This window comes from Cyprinodon tularosa, unplaced genomic scaffold, assembly GCF_016077235.1.
Source record: "Cyprinodon tularosa strain WSP-4 unplaced genomic scaffold, ASM1607723v1 ctg57, whole genome shotgun sequence".
NCBI classification, from domain to species: Eukaryota; Metazoa; Chordata; class Actinopteri; order Cyprinodontiformes; family Cyprinodontidae; genus Cyprinodon; species Cyprinodon tularosa.
The window spans coordinates 100820-121066 of NW_024039307.1; the positions used below are offsets into that span (position 1 = coordinate 100820).

At 37.2% G+C, this 20247-nt stretch overlaps 1 protein-coding gene across 2 annotated transcripts in view; it reads left to right on the plus strand.

Moving 5' to 3' along the window:
• The window catches only part of pex14 (peroxisomal biogenesis factor 14), a 75341-nt gene that overhangs the window by 20243 nt on the left and 34851 nt on the right, over positions 1–20247 (plus strand). For both annotated transcript variants that reach the window (XM_038305980.1, XM_038305981.1), the window contains exon 3: positions 9924–10008. In XM_038305980.1, coding sequence (XP_038161908.1) covers positions 9924–10008 — 85 coding nt within the window. The remainder of the gene's footprint in view (positions 1–9923; positions 10009–20247) is intronic.

Sequence of the window (20247 nt, forward strand, 5' to 3'; positions counted from 1 at the left end):
CAAAATCATAATTGTTGCTGGAGTTACAGAATTTTTCCTTTGGAACAACAGTTCCTCTTCTCTACTCTCATCCGTCCTCTGTAGGGTTCAACGGTGTCCTCGTCGGACAACTTACTTGAACCTCTGTTTTTTTTTTTTACACCCTCAAACCTATTCAACATTTCCATGTTTGCAGTTACAAAACCCTGAGAGTAAAATGCGTTTGAGTGGAAACTTTGGTCTGGAAATGTAGTGGTCTTTTCTTTTTTAGAAAAGAAAAAAAAAAAGCTACTTGATTTCCGTCCAACAAACCCCCACCTCTTTTACAAATTGCATAATGTGCTTTTGATGTCATGTTTGCAGGCCTGCCCATGGCTCTGACACTGATACAGAGCTGTATGTGTTATTTTTAAACCTTTGCATAGCAAATGTCAATGATGTTTTCCATGACCCTTTCTTTTATCTGCTGAAACGTTGAATCTAACCTTTAATTTGAGAACACTCAGTCTAGTTAGAAGTGATTAACTAGATTTTAGTTAGTATAATACTTAAACGTCAAACCTCTAACATGTATGGTTTTAGTTTGAAAGTTTCTCACATTTCTAAAAAGATAGAACTTAACGTAAACCAATATAGACAAAGAATGAGACAAGACCTTTTCTGTGGTTCATCTCCTCTAGTGTCTGCACAACAGAGTGAGCTAAATGGTCAGGTCAGCACCTCACTTTCTGATGTCTTCCAAGGTCAATAATTCCCCATAGCTGCTCCCGTGAGGCCTTACCTTTTCCTGCTAAAGGTCAACATTTAGGCAGGAAAGGTGTCACAATTAGAAGGCCGTTTAAACTTGCTCTTTTAAGGAGATTAAAAAGCACCGTCGGACACATCAAGCAGTCAGGCGACCAAAGGAAATACAATAATTGCATTAAAACTTAATTCCTTTCTAGCTGGGCTCTGATATCAGAACAGTATTGGGTTAAGTCATTTAAGACAGCTGCCCCTAATAGCAAATCATCCATGAAAGCACCAAATTAATATAGAGCTTCATTTTTATTTTTTTTTTGCCGTCTCACATTCTCTAGCTTTTGGTCCTCTAAACATGTGTTCCAAGTGGGGAAATTTGAGACCGTCCTAACACGATTTTTGATCATGTCTACCAGTCTGTTATTATATCAGGGGCACTTCACAAATGCACAGGCCAGGGCAATTTGGAATGAATTGATTCATACTGAGACTAAATCCTAAACTTGCTAATGATTTTCTCTTAGCCCTATTATACACCAACGACCCAACTTGTTCTTCTTCAAGGACCTCGGAATGTCTGTGCAGAACAGATCACAAGGGGCTATCAGTATCAGCACATTGTGGTTTTCATTTAATAGTCTATTTTTAATAAAAAATATCAACAGTTAAAGGTGAAATTTTTTATAAATTTTATATTATTTTACTTTTTATTTTTTTATATAATAAAATCAAAGAACATGACAGACGTGAAAAAATGGCCATCTTGCTTAAAGAATAATGATTTGGCAAAATTAGGAAAAGTAACATTACTGATATTTCACTTTAATATTTTCCCTCTTTTTTTTTTTCGTATTATCAACCTATTCCTGTTAGTTTGAATTGCTTCTGCACCGTAAACAGACTAGACAGGTAGACCTGTGCATGGTTACAACTGTCGATTTTGGCTTTGTTTATTCACACCTTGTTATCATTTTTCCTGCAGTTTGATTGCGTGCTGGGGCCAAGCTGCCAAAAGCAGAAATGTGACTTAAAAGCAGCCAATTCATTTGAGTAGAAGAAGAGAAAAAACAAATATATATCACTGTTCCTTGATTCTGTACACGAAAAGCTTAAGGTGTTTAAAATTATTAGAGAGGGGACGATGGCTGATGATATAGTAGGTCAATGGAACGATGTGGTACAATGTGTTTGCTCTGGATAGGGAATGGGAATATCTGCTTTTGATCCTGGTCAATTGATGACATGAACTTTCTTCTTGGTATTTTACAAATTGACAATCAGTTTGAGGCCAAGATAAGCGTCCCAAAAGAATTGTGATTTTGAGCACTTTTTAAAAGATTTAGCTTTTAACTCTTCTAAATAGAGATGCACCAACCATGATTTTGGGAGCTGATCACCAAAATCCGTATCTACCCATCAATGATCAGTGTCATATCTATTGATTCTTCAATACTGTTGTCTCAGTTACGTTGACATTCTATCATCATGTATAAAGATCAGGAGATGAGAAATTATCATGAATTGACCACTGTTTGATTAAAGGAGGCAGCGGAGACCCGCTTTTTTTTCAATCAAAATGGGAGATTATGGAAGATGAACATTATTATTTAGCCCTAGAAGTACTTTGTTGTCATCCTACCTCCAGCACAGACACCAGCCAGCCGCCGCTGCTACCGCTCCCCCGCTCTGCCTGCTTCTCTGATCTACCACTGTCCTTCCAATTCAATTCAATTCAGTTCATTTATGTAGCGCCAATTCACAACACATCATCCCAAGGCACTTTACAGAGAGAATACAATACAATATAGCTCATACAGTCAAATTGATTCAGACTTTTCCAAGGAAAACCAGCTGATTGTATCGTCTCATTGACTCAAAGGCAATCTCCTGCACCAAGCATTCTTGTAGCAACAGTGGAGAGGAAAAATCCCTTTTAACAGGAAGAAACCTCCAGCAGAATCAGGCTCAGTGTGAGTGGGCTGCTATTTTGTGGCACCCGGGAAGCAATCAGCGGTTAAGGGCCTTGATCAGGAACCCAGAGTCGAGGCTGTTCGGATAGAACCGGGTACTTGCAACCTTCTCAGAGTACAAGCGCAGCTCTCTTAACCACTAAACTAACAGTCCCCTATATAGAGACTATAACTATAGAGCTCAGGATAACCTGAGCCACTCTAACTATAATTTTTATTAAAAAGGAAAGTTTCATTTTCTAATAACTGGTGGTTCGTGGCAATGTACTTTTCGGTCACTTTGAAGACCTCTTAACCATGTTTATTTCCTGTTGAGGACTTAAATTTGTCTAAACCCAGTTTCTAAATTCAGCAAAAAGACCAGTCTGCTTGATGTAAAGTTAGCCCTGCTTGTTAGCTGTTAGCGGATTAGCAAAACTGTGCCCACCACTTATAGTTTACATTTAAAAAAAAAGTGAAATCAGGTTAAAGGTTCTAGAAATGTGTAACTGTATGTGAAAACATGTTCTTACTCCAGACTTGTCAAATACTGACACTGATCAAACCCCTCTCATCATATATTGACGCTGAGGGTAAATGACTGGTTACGGACATTGCGTCCATAACCATTGACACACACATGACCCCTAAATCTTTAAATTTTATCCTACAAGGTTAGTGTTGGTAGTCTTAGGATTGTATGGGAAGTGTTGGCCTAGTGGTTAGAGCAATGCGCTTGAGCTCTGAGAAGGTTGCAAGTACCCGCTTTGATCCCCACATCCTCCACTCTGGGTCTCTGAGCAAGACCCTTAACCCCACACTGCTCCTTGGGTGCGGCACAGTGGCCGCTAACTGTTCCCCTAGGGGTTAAATGCAGAGGTAATTTTCTCCAATGTGAGATCAATAAAAAGTTCAATTATTATTATTATTATTTTTTTAAATCAGGAAGAAACACTTGATGACACACCAAAAGCAGTGAAAAACGTGTTTGGTATCAATTGTTGTTTATGCTAGCTAACCAGTCCTTTGATATTGCTAGGATCCCTCATAGCCAGATCATATAAATTCCACCACCTTCCTCTTTAAAATGTATCAATTTGAAAGCAGTGCGCCATTTGACATTCAAGGAAAGATAAAAAAAAGTGAAGGTGTACAACCAGGTGCCAAGACCATGTGCATCACTATTGCTGCGATTGTGCGAGACGTCGTCACAATCCGCCACCCTTTCAAACCACAACACCGAGCACATTAAAATGTTGCACCAAGGTGAGTCGGAGGAACTTGTCCCAAAGACAGAGAATGGAACCTGAGAAGTAAATGTTTAATAACATAACTCAGGTGTCTTAAGTTGAGTTATTTTTCTTTAAAAAAGTTATGTTTTAAAAACTTGGTTAAATAAAGATGTATTTGGAATTCTGTGTTTTTCTGTTCTTTATTTAAAGTAATTCATTTGGCAATAAATATCATAAAATGGCCAGAGCTGGACTTAAAATATGGTTTTAAATCTTTTAGATAATTATTAATATCGATCATGCATTGTTTTTTATTGATATGCTTTTTTATTATATCATCCAGCCCTATGTCTACACAATGTTTGTGTTAACAGTAAGTGAAGTTAATCTAAATACAAAACTATTTAAGTCACACACCGCAGCTGAAAATTCCACAACCTTATCCAGGTCCTAAATCTGAATCATATGCATTTGTAACAGGTTTAAAAGGAGTTGATGCATTTATCTTTTTCTAGATGCATGTTGGACAACTAGTAGATTCTGCAGACAAATATGGTACAAGCTACCTTAAGCAATCTAGGCCAGTATAATATTTTTTCCATTTTATGTGTTTATATAATGAATTAACATGTTTGCAAGTACATATTTCAAAAATGTTAGCTTCTGTTTAAGTTTTACAATCAGAAGAACTTGAATTTAGTTCAAATTTGTGACTTAAACCACCTTTCCTGTTGTGTGGCAGCCATGCTGGATACTGAACTAAGGTTTGCACTGCAACCTCTGACATTCTGAGTAGAAACTAAGACGTCAGAAAGCCTTCTTTTTTTATATAAACAGAAATTATTGTTCCAAAAATCCAGCTTCTAAAAACAAAAATAAGGCAACTTGAATAATCATCATTATTAGCTTGTTTTACATGTGTTAAACTAAAACATAAAGATATTAGCATATTGTACATTAAGAAAGTGTACTTAAATTCAAAAGCGTTTATATAACCTGCAAGTGCAGCGGTATCACTATTTAACCAACTGTTTCAATTTTCTCACATGAAACTTAATTAAATGTGTTTTTTTTTGTCACAGGACATAAATCACCTATTCCACAATTTTAGGTTTTCTACCTGGTACTTAATGTACACCTCCTCTAGAACAACCATAGGCCTTGTGGTATGTTATAGTTAAGTGCTGTTACTAGTTAGGGCAAAAATATACAACTGGTTACACAGATTTCCTCAGGCGTCCATCCCTGCAGTTCGAACTTAATTGGATTCCAACCTCATTTCTCACAGTTCGAGGTATCACTGTTGTAATTTTCACACAAGTGCAGTGCAAAGTCTGGTCCAATTCAAACTCAATAACATTTCTGTAATCTTGTCTGTTCATCAAGTTCACTCTCATAAGTGTATTGGTTAATGTCATCTCTTCCTGTGATTGAGTTTTCAGCTCTTTTTCAGCTTTACCTGACACTTTATTGGTTATTTGGTTTGCAAAGATTATTGCACTTTACATCGAGCACTGGGGTGCATTAGTAGTCAAAGCTTTACAAAGTTTTTTTCAGTTTTTATTCAAACTAAGATTTACTAGTTGTCTTTTAAAAAAAATGAAAATTCATTAGTTTTTTTTCCTTTATTTATATTGGGAACTCAAATGGATCATGTACTGTTATCCATCATAGGGCCCCTAAAAGCCCAGTGGTGTGCTACCCAACACTATAACTGAGGTGATCCATGAGTCAACAAGAGTGAAATCAGTGCAATGTGGTTATAATTGATTGAGATGTCTGGATGGAACTTGTGCAAAGCATCTATGTCATCTGCTAAGAAGTGCACTTTTCCTCTCCCTGAAGATCCACCACTACAGTTTTAACCAAATGGACATTTGCCTCATTAGTCTGCCGCTGAGCAAGCTGCGGTCCTTTCTGAGGTATCATACTTATGCCTGTTAACATTGATACAATTTTCTTGTCAATAATTGGACAACTGAAACTTTAGGCCAGTGTAAACAAGGACTGCTCATTCAGCGTATTCTTTCTCTGATGGGTCATTACCTCTTATTATCGCCTGTTTGCTGGAATTAGGACTCAGAGTCATGGCTTGCATATATAATTTTAGATTTTTTTTTTTACTACCAAATCTGATTAATCAACGTTTTTCTTACTTAAGTTTCATAAGAAAAAAGAGAAATGTCATATATTACTTTCTAAAATAGCTCTGATTTCAATCATCCAATCTGTGAGATGGGCTTAATCTAAAGGGCAACTGAATTTAAACTGTGAAACATGCTGGTAAAATAATGTTTCACAACAAACATCAAACTATAAAATACTAAATATTAGCAGCTATTGGTATCATACAGTGAGTTAGTTATCAGTTCTAAGTAAGAACAAAAAATTTATGAACTGATGTCACTCTGAGCTATGCACAAGCAAATAATTAGATTGTTTTTAAAAAATCCAGATTTTTCAAAAATGAAATCTTCTTAAACAAAAGATGTGATTAAAACATCAAACTGACTAATCAGCCTGCTTTAATTGGAGTAAAAATATATAAATAAGTAGAATATACAGCAAACAATGGCCAGTTGCGGCACTGGACTAAATCATTTGGGTTTTCAGCTTGGCTGCAAACTTTATTAAACACTAAAGCACGGTGGTTGCAGCAGTGCGCCATGGACATGCTTCTCTTCAACAGGGAGAGGGATGATGGGTAGGTAGAGCCATAGAAAATAAAATGCAATTTGCTTTTCCCAGATGCTCACAATTCAATCTTACTGAGCTTTAGTTGTTTTGCTTAGAAGAACGGGTCAAGATTGTACATACGTAGAGCTGTTCGAGGTGTATGCTGAGACATGTAGCTCTAATCGCAGCAAAAGGTCTTCTTGATAAATGAAAACAAATACATGGGCTAAATTCAAATTCATGGTCTGCGTCAAGGACGCGGTGTACCTGGACTGGATCCTTCAAAGTCCATGAAAATAAGGAGAGCGGAAGAGTTTTGGCTGTGAATTTAAACAGGTCTAGCCTTCCATGGGCTTCACAGCAGTATGCTCTGTCGCATAGCAACCGTGACAATTGACACACAAAGCAGGAAAAGAATGAATGCTGAACTTTTCAAAACTGTTTCTTTTCTCCTTTTTTTAATCGTAAAGTGAACAAAGACTGCATTCATGAGAATACAGAGTGGAATAAAGTTGACGACCACTCGGAGCATGAACAAATACAAGCCAATGTAATGATATAAACCTTAGTCAATTAAATACCATGCTGCTGTCATTTTGCACATCTCTGATATTGCTATTTTCAAATATCCATTACTGTAAACATTTCCCTAGCTGTATATTGGTTATTTCTTCTTCAGGTGCACAGTTTTTTATATTGTTAAAACAATTTACAGTCTTTTATTGTTTATCTTTTAACTCTTCACTATTATGTATTCTTATACATTTTTCTAAGGTCCACATTTGTGTGACCATTTTTTCTGTAATCTTTTTGCTGCTGTAAACACCAGTATTTCCCCATTGTGGGACAACAAAGGGATTTTCTATTCTTTTCTATTCTATTCTGTTCTATAAAACGGTAGAAAGATATAAGTGAATCTAAACAATGTATATATAAAAATATATCTGCAAAATCTCTTATAGTCAACAACAAACAATACTTAGTTAAGCAACTTGATCATATGACATTTATAGTCCCCACACTGCACATATAATACAATCTGTCATTAGATTACAGACAAACCCATTTACACAGTAAAACATAAAAACCTTAAGATAAATCAAACAATACCCACTACATATCTGACTCAATAACCATTAAAACAACTATTTTCATGCACTTCAGACAGAACTATTCACATACTTGTATAATATAAAATTAAACTTCCAATATTCACCACTGTTCGGCACCCAGTACCCTTTTACTTTGATCACCAAGCAGCCTGCTTGCTTGGTCTCACAATGAATCCTGGGATAACCAAGGCTACATAGGATACACGGGACCTGTGCGGATATGTCTAGACTCCTTGAGGAGTGGCAGCCAAGTGGTTAGGGCATAGAGCTTGGAATCCTGAGGTTCTGAGTTCAAGCCCCACTCCCACAGACTGCCACTCTGGGTCTCTGAGCAAAGACCCTTAACCCCCGATTGCCCCCCGGGCGTCCCATGATGGCAGCCGCTCGCCCCAAGGGGATGGGTTAAATGCATAGGTAAATTTCTCCAATGTGAGATGAAGTTCAATTATTAATATTTTTAAATCGGGCAAAAAGAAGGCCACATTTGCAGGCTGCCTAACTTGCATCCCACGAATTCGAATTCAGCCATGGATTCATAAAACAATTGAAAATCATTTATGCAATTTTTTTTTTCTGCTACACAACACAATTCATTGAGATGATGTATCACATGAGTGATCAATGAAATGCATCAAAAATGGAATGTTTAAAAAAAATCAGGATGGATGATTACCTTTGCGGGGTCCTGTTAATTGACAGTGATAGCTTTGCCAATTGCTGGAGTTTTTTTTTTTTTTTTTTTTTTTTTTTTTTTTTTAAGTCTCATCTGATGGAAATTCTTGGCGTTTTGACTTTTTCTGGTTCACTGCAAAAATTTGGGGTTTACCATGCAAATAACTTAATCTTGTTGTAACAATAAATATTCCAGGTGGTTTATTAAAAAAAAAAAAAATAAAAAAAGAAGAATTTGCAGCATATAGACATCCAGGAGATCCCATAACTATTGCATAACCACTATGTGCATCAGGAGTGCTGTAGAGATTCTATGAAATACTACATTTGTGTCAGATAATTGGGCTACTATCTCAGGGGGTGATTCTTTTACCTTTTATAAAAATGATCACATAACCAAAATCAAATGTGTTCCTTTTTAAGTCCATTTCTATAGTTTTATAGGAGGAAAGTCACACTTTCAAAAAGCATTCCTGTTCCTTCCTATCATTGCACTCTGCCTTTGTCACAGAACACTAGTTTTTTCTTAAACAGCTTCTCTGCCACTTCTGCCCCACAAACAACTTTAACCCACAATTCTTTTGGATTGAAACAGGTTCATAGTATATGCAATGCATTACCCAAAATGAATTACCACTGGCAGGGCGCTCAATCACTTTGTATCTTTCAACACTAAGAGAAAAGAAGAGTAATCAAAACCTTTCAAGCTATTAGAGGGATGACTTTTACAATTGAATCATGGGGACCACAGGTGCGATAATAAGTCATCGAAACCTTCCCTCCAGTGTGTTTCTCCGTTCTATGTGTTCCCTACATATTTATCCATTTTAGGAGGCGCCACTTCATGGCGCCCACTTCAAATTTATGTTTTAATACCATTTGAGGAAGATACCCTCCCCTCCTACCTCCCATTCTTGGAAATGCATACTGGGTGGAAAATTAAGGCGCATCTCGAAGGAAAACATAATAGAATCGATGAACGCGGTGCACTTAAAACTACTGATGTTCTGATGCTATTTAACGTTCTGGTGCATTAACGTTTCAAGTCATTACAACAGTCAGGCGAGGTGATTTGATCACGGCAGGTTTTTAACTGGAAGAATTACAGAAGTTTTCTGCCTCAGATTCTCAAGTTATTAGATACAAATGATCACCTCTGCATTAAGTATAGATTTTCTTCCACTGCGCACTTAAGAATGGAAGTTTGTCTTTAAGAGGGTAATAGCAAATTAAGCTCCATACTCCATTTGTCCGGCACTCCTGATGGGCTAATTTTATAACTGCTGATTTGGTCATTCCCAACATTTAGCAGGAAAGTGGTCAGGTGGTCTTTTTCCTAACTGCTGGCTGTGAGCGAAGGGGGGTGGGTGTAAATTCAACTATCAGATGGAATCCATTTAAGTTTTTTTTCTCCCTTCTTTTTAGCTGCAGTGGATTTATAATGAACCTTTTTCTTAAGGAAGGTCTAGACACTTGTTTGGACTGTTAACAGCATCAGTTTCCTTCAGAGTAACTCACATTATGTGATTATGAGGAAATAAATCCGATTTGTGTTTTTCCAGGTTGCAACTGCTGTAAAATTTCTACAGAACCCGAAAGTATGCGAGAGCCCCCTGGCCACCAGAAAAGCCTTCTTGAAGAAAAAAGGTCAGAGACGCCTCTTTTGTGTGTGCTAAATCCAGTTCACAAAAAAAGAAATAAATTCTATTGTTTCTTTGCAGATTTCTCTTTTATTTTATTACTCTCTTGTGGTGCACAAAGGTCGGAGATTGTGGCTATAGCCAAAGGAAGGGGGGGTGGTGTTAGTCCTAAAATGGGTCGATTTAGCTTCATAGAGCTAGATTCAGGGCCTGTGAATAAATGACACACCAGTCAGGATGCTCCTTTGGGTTCAGGAAAATTAATATTGACATACTCCCCCTGAGTTTTCAATGGAATTATCAATATTGCCTCCTAGCATTTTAACCCTTTTACTTAATTTAATGGTTATTGTAAATTTGAGCGACTGCACAGTAAGGGTTCCGGATCGTTGAAATATTCCCTGCCATATAATTTTTTTTTTCTTTTGTGATTTATTCTGATATTTTGCATTGTAGAAAGTGGTTTGTGCATTGAAAAAGCAAAAAGTTTATTACACTGAACTCATTAAAGTCAGCTCAATATAAGGCAGAGGCTGAATTGTGGATCTGTGGTTGAGAAGTGATGATACAGATAAGGAGTGTGTGTGCCTTTGCGACAGATTAACTCTTTGTAATGCATGTTTTTATTGTAACTGGTAGTGAAATAGTTCAGTACTTAAGGGACGTTGTCAGTACAGTGCTGAGGGACTCTGCCTGCAGCATTAGTAGCCAAACAGCAAGGAGTGATCCTAAGAGCTCTGTGACTTGGGAAGGTAACCTGAGACCAAATCCATGTTCGCCTGCTGCTACTAGACACCTCTCATATGACTGTAATGATTGTTAATATCTTTTTACATTTCTTCATCTTTTAGTCTCATTATTGACAGACAGTTCCCAATCTGCTGTTGTTTTCCCAAAGCACGGTCAGATGATGTCATGCTGCAACTCATGTTCTTCCTTTTTTCAGCTTTGTTGTGATATTTGTGAAGCTCCACCATCCAAAATGGTTTGCTTTTACTGCACTTTACATCCATGAAATATGTATGACCCTTTAATGCAGATTTTTATTTTAGTAAATCTCTTTCCACTGTAGGTCTAAGCAAGAAGTCTTGATTTGCATGAAGACATTGATCATAGGAAGAGAGGATATTTATGAGAAATGAAGCACTAAGCACAAAGTATGTTTGAGTAGCTTTTTGCAGGACTCTTAGCTCTGGACTTTTATTGCACAGTTACTTAGCATTGAACCTGAAAATATATATTTTAAAGGGTTGTTGTACTTCTACTTGTTATCGTATCAGTTGCTGCTGTAGCCTTCTTATTAGGATTGAAGCGTAATTTTTTGTGAATGTTTGAAATGGTGTCAGTAATGGCTGTATGTCATCGTCTTTAAGGCAAATCTCCAGGCACAATCGGCTGTAGTACGTTTTTGGTTTCAAAAGTATGTCTGACTTTGTTTTTAGGTTTATATGCAAACATAAACAGATCTAGTTAGTGTTGCATATTGGGAGCAAAAGTCACGTCATGTTTTTATTGTGAGAAAGAAAAAATGGATTTCATCATCTTTGTTTCAAAAGCAAACCTTTAGAAGTGATATTTTCATTTTTTCTAAGCAAGATAGGATTTCCTAGCACATTAGACACTATATTTATAGCATGTAGACATTGGATGCAATACCTACTTTCAGTTTTAGGTATGTTTTATGGGAAGGAACAAAATGATAAAAAGGAGAACCTTTGTGGAATCTTTGTCAATCCTCCTTTTCCTGCTTGAAGTCTTTCTGTCTCATAGGTTAAATAAGCAGCAAATATGTTTATAGTTTTCGTGAAGTCTGAAGCAAAGATTGAAGGACTGGAAAACAACTTTATTATTGCCCATTTCATTCAGTTTGTGTCCTTCATCTGGGTCAGTTCTTTCCCAGTATTTCCAGTGTTGCTGGGGTCTCTCTTTTCACCGGATCTTTGACATTCTCTCTCACCTGCTGTGCTAGAAACTTTTAGATTTCCTCTGACACTTGAAATTGCTAAAACATTCAGTAACCAGCATTTATGCCAAGAGTGTTTTTGTCAACATGACCTAATTAGACTTAAGTCTATTTCATGTGCAAAAAGATCTTGACTTTTGAGCTTCTGAATGACCAAACCTATGTAAGGACTGATTAACCTAAAAACCGTCTAATTCCATTCATAAGTCAATTTCCTGATGCATATCCCCTCCCAAAAAAAATATAGGGACAAAGAGCTGTATAGCAACATTTTTACCTAAATCATCAGGAACATCTTAAACAGATCTATAAGAGGAATCCAAATTATTAAAACATCCTTTCATATTATTGCCAGCTGGTCGGCTTTTAAAGCTCAACTAAGGGAGAGAGAGATATTTTATATGAAAAGAGTTAAAACAACAAGAGAACTGATTTACTCTAAATTAGTTTGAGAGAAAAGCAAATTAAATTAAACATAAAAAAAGATGACTATTGTATGTAGGTAACTTTATCACAACCATCCATCCAACCATTTTCTTGCTCTTATCCGGGGCCGGGTCGCGGAGGCAGCAGTCTAAGCAAAGATGCCCAGACTTCCCGATCGACGCACACTTCCTCCAGCTGCTCTGGTCCTGGGCCTTCCACCAGGCCTCCTCCCAATGGGACATGGCTGGAACACCTCCCGAGGGAGGCGACCAGGAGGCATCCGAAACAGATGCCCGAGCCACCTCAGCTGGCTCCGTTCGTCCTGGAGGAGCAACGACTCTACTCTGAGCTCCTGATTATATATGACCAGAGGCAGACCTGGCAACGATTAATTTTGTATTTTAGAGAAACGGGATCAAATCTAAGGATGTTGGTAATTAAAAGAAACAGTTAGGAACTTCTATTAGTAATTAACTCCCTTTGTGGAATTAGTTGCAGATTCAGCTCAGTCTCTCATTGTATTTTCTAATCATTTTCTAGATTTTCTTCTTTTTTGTCGGACTCTTATAAAGAGCTAACATCTTGCTTAAGGGGAACACCGTTTGTTTTTTTTACATTGGGCCCTTGATTTTACGTTATCACATCATGTTCTACTCACCCATATTAGTTTTGTGTCATTTGGAGCTGTTCTGAAGATATTCTGTTAGGTTATATCCAGGTAACATCTTCCTATGGGCAACGAATTGAAGGCACAAACTGAACTGTTCATAAATTATTCTTTATGGTACGCCAGCATTCATAACATATAGGCAAATCACTGTCCCCCAGACATCTGCGATTATATCTTTTATATTTATATATTTTTTACAACAAAGCGGAGTTTGTATGACATTCCCCTTTAAATACTACATGCTCCACATGTCAAGTAGAGGCAGAAAAGTGAAGTCATAAAGTATATTTTGTTATCTAGTTAGCTTGCCATTGGTTTTAAAGCTCCTCCCATTACTTCACCCACTCTCCAGGTTTAGACAAAACACAGAAAAAGTCTACTTTGCGTCTTTTTTTGTTTCCTTACCTGTATGTATCTCCAAAGTAGATTACAGAGCTCAGCCGATAGACTGTCTCTTAACAGGAGGCTGGAAAACAAACTTCTGTGACTGATAACAACACAGGACCAGGGGGTCTGAATCAGTGATCTCGATATTCAGTCCATAAAGAACATCAATATCCTGGCTGATACAGATATTTAATGGGATCTGGCTTGTTTCTGTTTACATGCGATTAGAATTGACTTCTCTAGAACCATGGAAATAAACAAAGATACGTATAGAATGTTTGTTTTTGATAACTACTGCCTGCTTGCTTCTTGTTGTCATTAATTTTAGCTGCAGTGGGTTTTTGCAGGCAGCAGGCTAATGCTCTTCCTGTGCCCTCACCCTGCATGTGTTGTCTTCTCAACCTTTTGACACAGAAACTCAATCATTTTCCTCATTCCACAGTCACCGCAGAAAATGTGTCACTCTTAATTTCTAATACAGTTTAATGCCATATTTATGTAAATACTTCTTGATTTTACTCCATATTAACAGTCAGAAATGTCAAAGCACACATAAAATGAAACAATACCATCTCCCTGTAGAGTGGAATTTAAATTGGATTCCTCTTGCTGCCAGCGCTTATGCAGGACAGCTGATGAAGGGGAAAATAGGGCCCACTTTGATTGCATGTTGCAGAATCTTTACACAATAATCTCATTCGTGCCTATTATTTCCAAGCGTATTTGGTGTCCTGATCTGCATGGAAGGATGCCTCCCTGCTTACGTCTCTCTTTTTTTAAGTGATAATGATAGTGTGGTTTATTTCAATATTCACTGAAAAATATAATTTTCTGTTTTCTCTTCTGTCAATTTCAGAATATGAATTGGCCATTATGCAGTTCAATATTTCTACATGTCCTTCTTAAGTCCTTGAAGTTGAATAAACTGGTTGAAATACTGAAAGTTTGTCAGCCTGATGAAGTGAAAATCAAGATGCTTTCTGTTCTATAACAAAGTACAAAATGAATTGCATTTCCCCCCCTTTTGTACAACAATCTTGAAGCAATTTTGCTCCTCACTAAGCTCTGTTAAATTTTATCCTGTTAGAGTGAAATATAATGTGGGATAGACTAATCTAGGAAATTGTGCCGTCTGTGTCTTCTACAATTAACAGTTGTAACAACTAAAAGGGCATAGAGCCCCATTTTGGCAGCACCATTTAGTCTAGACAATTAGCAGTTTCACACATAATTACCACAAAAATCGAATTCTCAGGACAAAGTCAGGAGCATTTTCCAGCTTTCAGCGTGTCACTTTGACCGTGGCCCTTAAACTGACATCACTTAACTGAATGTGGTGACAGTCAAGGTGCTCAAACTTTTAGTAACAAATATCACATAAAAAAAATATATCCCATTTCAAGTACCAATATACTAAGAATGAAGAAGAAAAAATATTTGGTATTATGTTTAAGATAAGTTTAGAGAAGGATAGTACCTGTTGCTTTTAAACCCATTAACAGGAAATGCTACCTGAATATCTGAAAATGGGTTTGTTTAAAAACAGAATTTTATTTAAAATAATCTTAATCTGACGGGTTTTAAAAGTCTCATGAAAACAATCTGAAATTGGGAAAAAATTACAAAATCCACAAAAATATAAGAAAATAATAAATAAATAATCATGAACAGAATACAGAAGTGGGCATATGTGCTCTACTTTTTTAATAGGCATATAATTGCAGATGTGTTAATTCATAGTCAGATATTTAAATTTTCATAGTCATGAAAATAAAGAACACTCTTTGAATGAGAAGATGTGTCCAAACTTGTGGTCTGCGCTATATATATATAGATATATAAATTTGTTTTTTAAGCGGAATAAAATATTTTGCTAACAAAATACTTATTGCTTTTATTATTATTGCTATATATGAAATGTTTTGCTAACTTCCTAGGTTTATAATGTCCATCTCTTCTTAGTTCATGCACTATTTGCTGAATAGTAGTGCTTTCTCTTGTATTTCTCACAACATTGTGTATTTAAAGGAGATGTCATAAGGAGAAAGACACTGTTGAAGTACAGATATATTTAGCATATAAATTGCACATGAAGAACATTCTGTATTTTGTGATCCCAATATTGCTTTTATTTTTATGTTTTTCTGGTTGTTACCTTGCTGAAGAGATGATACTTATAGATTTCACCCTGAGAAGAATGGCAGTAGTCCATGGTCAGGGGAAACACAGGTGGGCTTTTTGTCTATTACCATACCTGGTATGAAGGTAAGGGTAAGGTTCATCATCCTAGATATTAATAGGATGCTGTTTGTAAGTGGGGTTATGTGACTCACCTCTCGGACAAAAATGACAATGACCAAGGCCTGTGTGGAAGGTAAAGGGATTGATGTGGTTATAAATTACTCCACGGCGCCACCTAGCCGAGGCCTTGCCCACTTTGTCATCAGTACAAGGCAGTAAAGCAGGGAAATGAGAGCAGAGTCGTCTTTTTAATACATAAATGAATACTCTATGAGAGTGGTCATTATTTAGGGCATGCCATTTCAAAGCGGTTGTACAGAAGCGAAAGACATGTATAATCCCCCTCATCATGGCAACTTGAGAAGCCGGTTGAAGTTTTCCTTCATAACCCATTGACCTCCATGTATTTATGACCACCAATGCCATACATTTTTTTTAAGATATGATATTCAAAATGTAAGTAATTTTCACTCAAGGGCAATATCCTGCTCCAAGACTTGAAGGGCAGAAACGAAGGCATTCACCTTTTACTACAGAGAATATTTTAGTAAGCAACTTTTATAATTGGCTGTCCGAGCTGGGTCTTGACCCATAAAGTCTAGAAGTGCCAAAATCAGAGAAATAGATTTAATGTTGGAGCCTTGCCGACTCTTTGCCCTTAAAGATGCCCAGGGAATATGAGCCTTCGAAAATAGAGCTGTAAATAACCTGACGAGCAATGGGTTTTCCTTTAAATAAATACCGATCAGGTTTATGTTGAAAGACAATAGAAAACGTTGCCCAGATATGCAGTTTACAGTATTTATAGCTGTAATATCGAGGTGCCAGCACCGTAATTTCATGCCCCAATGAGAATGGCAAGGTCAAAGCAAATGCTTTGGCAGAGCATCTGCTAATACGGTGACTCATAAACAGGCACTGTGTGTATCAGGTGCAGCAAATAATACAGTATAATGAAATACAGAATAGCTTTCCATTATTGTTCTTTTTTTATGGTGTCGTCATTAGGTATAATTTATATCTTAAAAATTCATCTCCCTACAGGTCGATCTGAAATGGGGGTCCAGGGGTCATTCCACAGGTTTTGGAACCCATAATAAATCCCCAATCCCTTTTTTGTCTTTTCCTTTTATATGTAAAACATACTTTCACCTCATTCCCTTTTCTTCAGGATCTAAGGCTTCTTTTATTTGTTGTGTTCTTCCCCTCAGCAAATAGGGAGATCAGAGCCTGCAACCAATTTACCAAGCTGTAGTTTAACTTAAAACAAGAATTTCCATGTTTTAGATTTTATACTTTATAAAACTGCTACACAACCATCAAAGATAGCAACGGCTATTAAAATGTACATATATTAATCTCAATGCGGTTAAAAAAAAACAACTCACATTTCAAGGAGAAACTGATTTTCTTTTCTGTTATTTCTTCCATTTATTTGGGTAAGCTGAGATCACTGCAAGTCTCACTCAATAGTCTGTCACCATGTAGTCTGCTGTGGTCAGATGAATCAGGAGTCCGGGGACACATTATTGCTTATTTGACCGTGAAGTCTCGCTGCACAAACTCAGCACATGGTTTACACCACTTCCTGGCAATGAAGATCCGCTGTGATCTGCAAACTTGCCAAGATTTTCATTCAGTGATCCAACGATTTTCATGGTGTGAATTTAAATGGGTAACTGAAGAGAGTTTTTTTGGCATAGGCTTCATTGTAAATTTATGTAGCAGGCTAACTTCATGCATTTTTTTTTTTTGTTGATGCACAGAGAAGCTATTACAGGATTTCTGATTGAAGCTTTAACATCTTTTTCAGACTACCTTTACACTTAGGACAATTCGTATTCCTCAACAACTTTTCTTTATGGTTATAAGTATTTAATGCATTATCATTAAACTGAATGCCAACAGATTTTGCTTTAGGAATTTAAATTCAAATGTACATCAAATGCTCTTTAGAAAACTCCTTTTTGTGTCCAATACATAAAGAAGCATGTATGGATACTAAGTCATAGTTTTCCTTTCTATCAATGCCAGTAATGTTTTAGAGCATGTTCTGGATGCTACAGTTTCCTTTTTTTTGACAGCATAGACGTTTTGTCCAAACTCGACTTTCTACACAACATTTTTGTTTCAAATATTAATTTAACATCATAAAACTGTTTTCTACATCAAGCTTGTCTCCTAATATCTGTTTTCACGCAGAGCAATAAGATGAAGTACTAGGCTAGAGATTTACATTTGCTCTCTGTTCTGATTAGGTATGCAATCATGTGATCGGCTTAAAATTAATTGTTAACTTATTAACTGATGATGTCCACTTTTTTTATTGCTGTAGTGTTGCCACCTTCCAGAAGAGTTTATTATTGTTCATCATGAATGAGACATACCAATACTTAAATCAGAAGAAGTGATGGCAGAGGCATGCTAGAATAGAAACTTGAATTGATCCAAACTAAGTACGGAGTGGGAATATATGACTCTATTTACTAGGGACAAGAATAGAAATGCACTTAACGGAATCTGTTTCTTAGCAGTCAATAAGGTCCCTTAGTTATCAACTAAATACCACCAACATAACCATGCTGCATGTCGGAGCAGCGTTTCTTTTTTGAGCAAAAAATGTACTGATGTGCTAGTAAGGGTGTGATGGCAGAGAAGGTTAGGTCGCTTTGCGAAGCATTTGAAACAAACATTTTCAAAAGACATGACAATAAAGATAGTTGATTTTGAGGGCTTTCAAGAGTCAGTGCACTAATGGAGCCAGGTTTTAACATTCCTCTGTCAGAATCACCCGTTTATAAGCACAACTAACGGCACAATGTTGTTCCCACCACTTATTGTCAGATGACATTAAAAAAGAGACCTATATCACAGTTCTCGCCCACGCAATTGCCACAGATTGGCAAATGGTCTGGGAGTCTTGAGAAAATACAGCTTTCTGTCAGTATATTCCTGTGATTATTTTTTCCCAACTTTAATTGTCATTACACTGTCACAAGTACATGGCAATGAAATTCACTCTCTGCATCTAACCCGTCCTCTTGGGGAGCACTCAGCATCCATTGTGCGGTACCCGGGGAGCAGTTTGGGGTTAAGGGTCTTTTGCTCAGGGACCCAGAGTGACAGTCTGTGGGAGTGGGGCTTAAACTTAGAACCTCAGGATTCTAGGCTCTATGCCCTAACCACTAAACCGCCCATCCCCTTCTTATTATACACCCCCTCCCTTATTTCACACTGTAGCCTTAAAAATAATGTAGCCCTTAATTTTACAGTAAGATCCTCTTAGTAAAAGATAGAGCCTTTTTTTAAAAAGAAAATGTCTGCTTTTCATTTAATCACTAATAGATCGGTAAGATCAGTTAGCTGTAGATTAACTAAGTTGATAACTTGGATCTCTATTTCTGAAATGACTCTGACAATTCCTCCTGGCACATCTCTGTGTGATTCCAGTTACTCCTTTCCAGGAAGATTGCTTGAATTTACCTGCTTGTTCCAGCAGCTTTCCACACTGCCCTCTCTTTTATGTTCACAGTTGTTTGAACTTAGCACAAATAGTAGGTCACATTGCCAAAATAGACCGTTAACTTTAGATGTAAAAAAATCTCTATTTTCAATAATTAATGTGTAAACATTAAACATCTATGTGCTGTTTTTGTTCCTTAAAAAGCAAAAATAGACTTTTTAATTGGGTCTACATTTTCTTTGTGTTCAGAACAAAATAGTATTGTGAAAAGAAACTGCAACTAGCCAACTTTTATTTTATTTTAGCTAGACCTGACAGCAGCCAATCAGAATGGCTAAATGTTTCAATTTAAGCTTTAATAATCACAAATGGCAGCAAATCAGAAACGGCTAGCAAAATATTCACATACTGATGACAGTTATCAATTATAAAAAGTTTTAGTTGTAGTCAACTCCTGTTGACTGTTCCCAAACACAGCATGCCAAGGAACCGGCCCACTTTAGAGCAGTCCTACAACACGGACAGCTGCCATTTCCAGAAGTTCTCTGATGACTCGGCCATTGTAGGCTGTGTTTCTGAATAGAACGAGCTAGAGTATCGATTGGTCATCATAAACTTTGTGGACTGGTGTGAGAAGAGCCATCTGTGTCTGAACACCAGTAAGACCAAAGAGATGGTGATCGACTTCAGGAGAAGACTCCTACCTTACTCTCCTGTGAACATCCAGGGGCAGGTCATAAAAACTGTGGGGAATTTCAAATACCTAGTAGTTCACGTCAATAATAAACTGGAGTGGACTCATAACACCAACACCCTGTATAAGAAGGGAAAGAGCCACCTCCACCTCCTGAGGAGGCCTTTGGAGTGAGCAGGCCCCTCCTTAAAACCTTCCTGACTCTGGTGGCATCAGTCCTCGTCTAAACTATTGTCTGCTGGGCCCCTGGCAGTGCAGAACGAGACAGAAAAAGGATGAACAAACCGATGAGAAAGTTTACAAGTCCAAGTTTACATCCACCATGGACAACAGCTTCCACCCTCTTAACCAGACTGTAGAGGAGCTGAGTAGCACCTTTTGTGAAAAACTTTCACACTATCT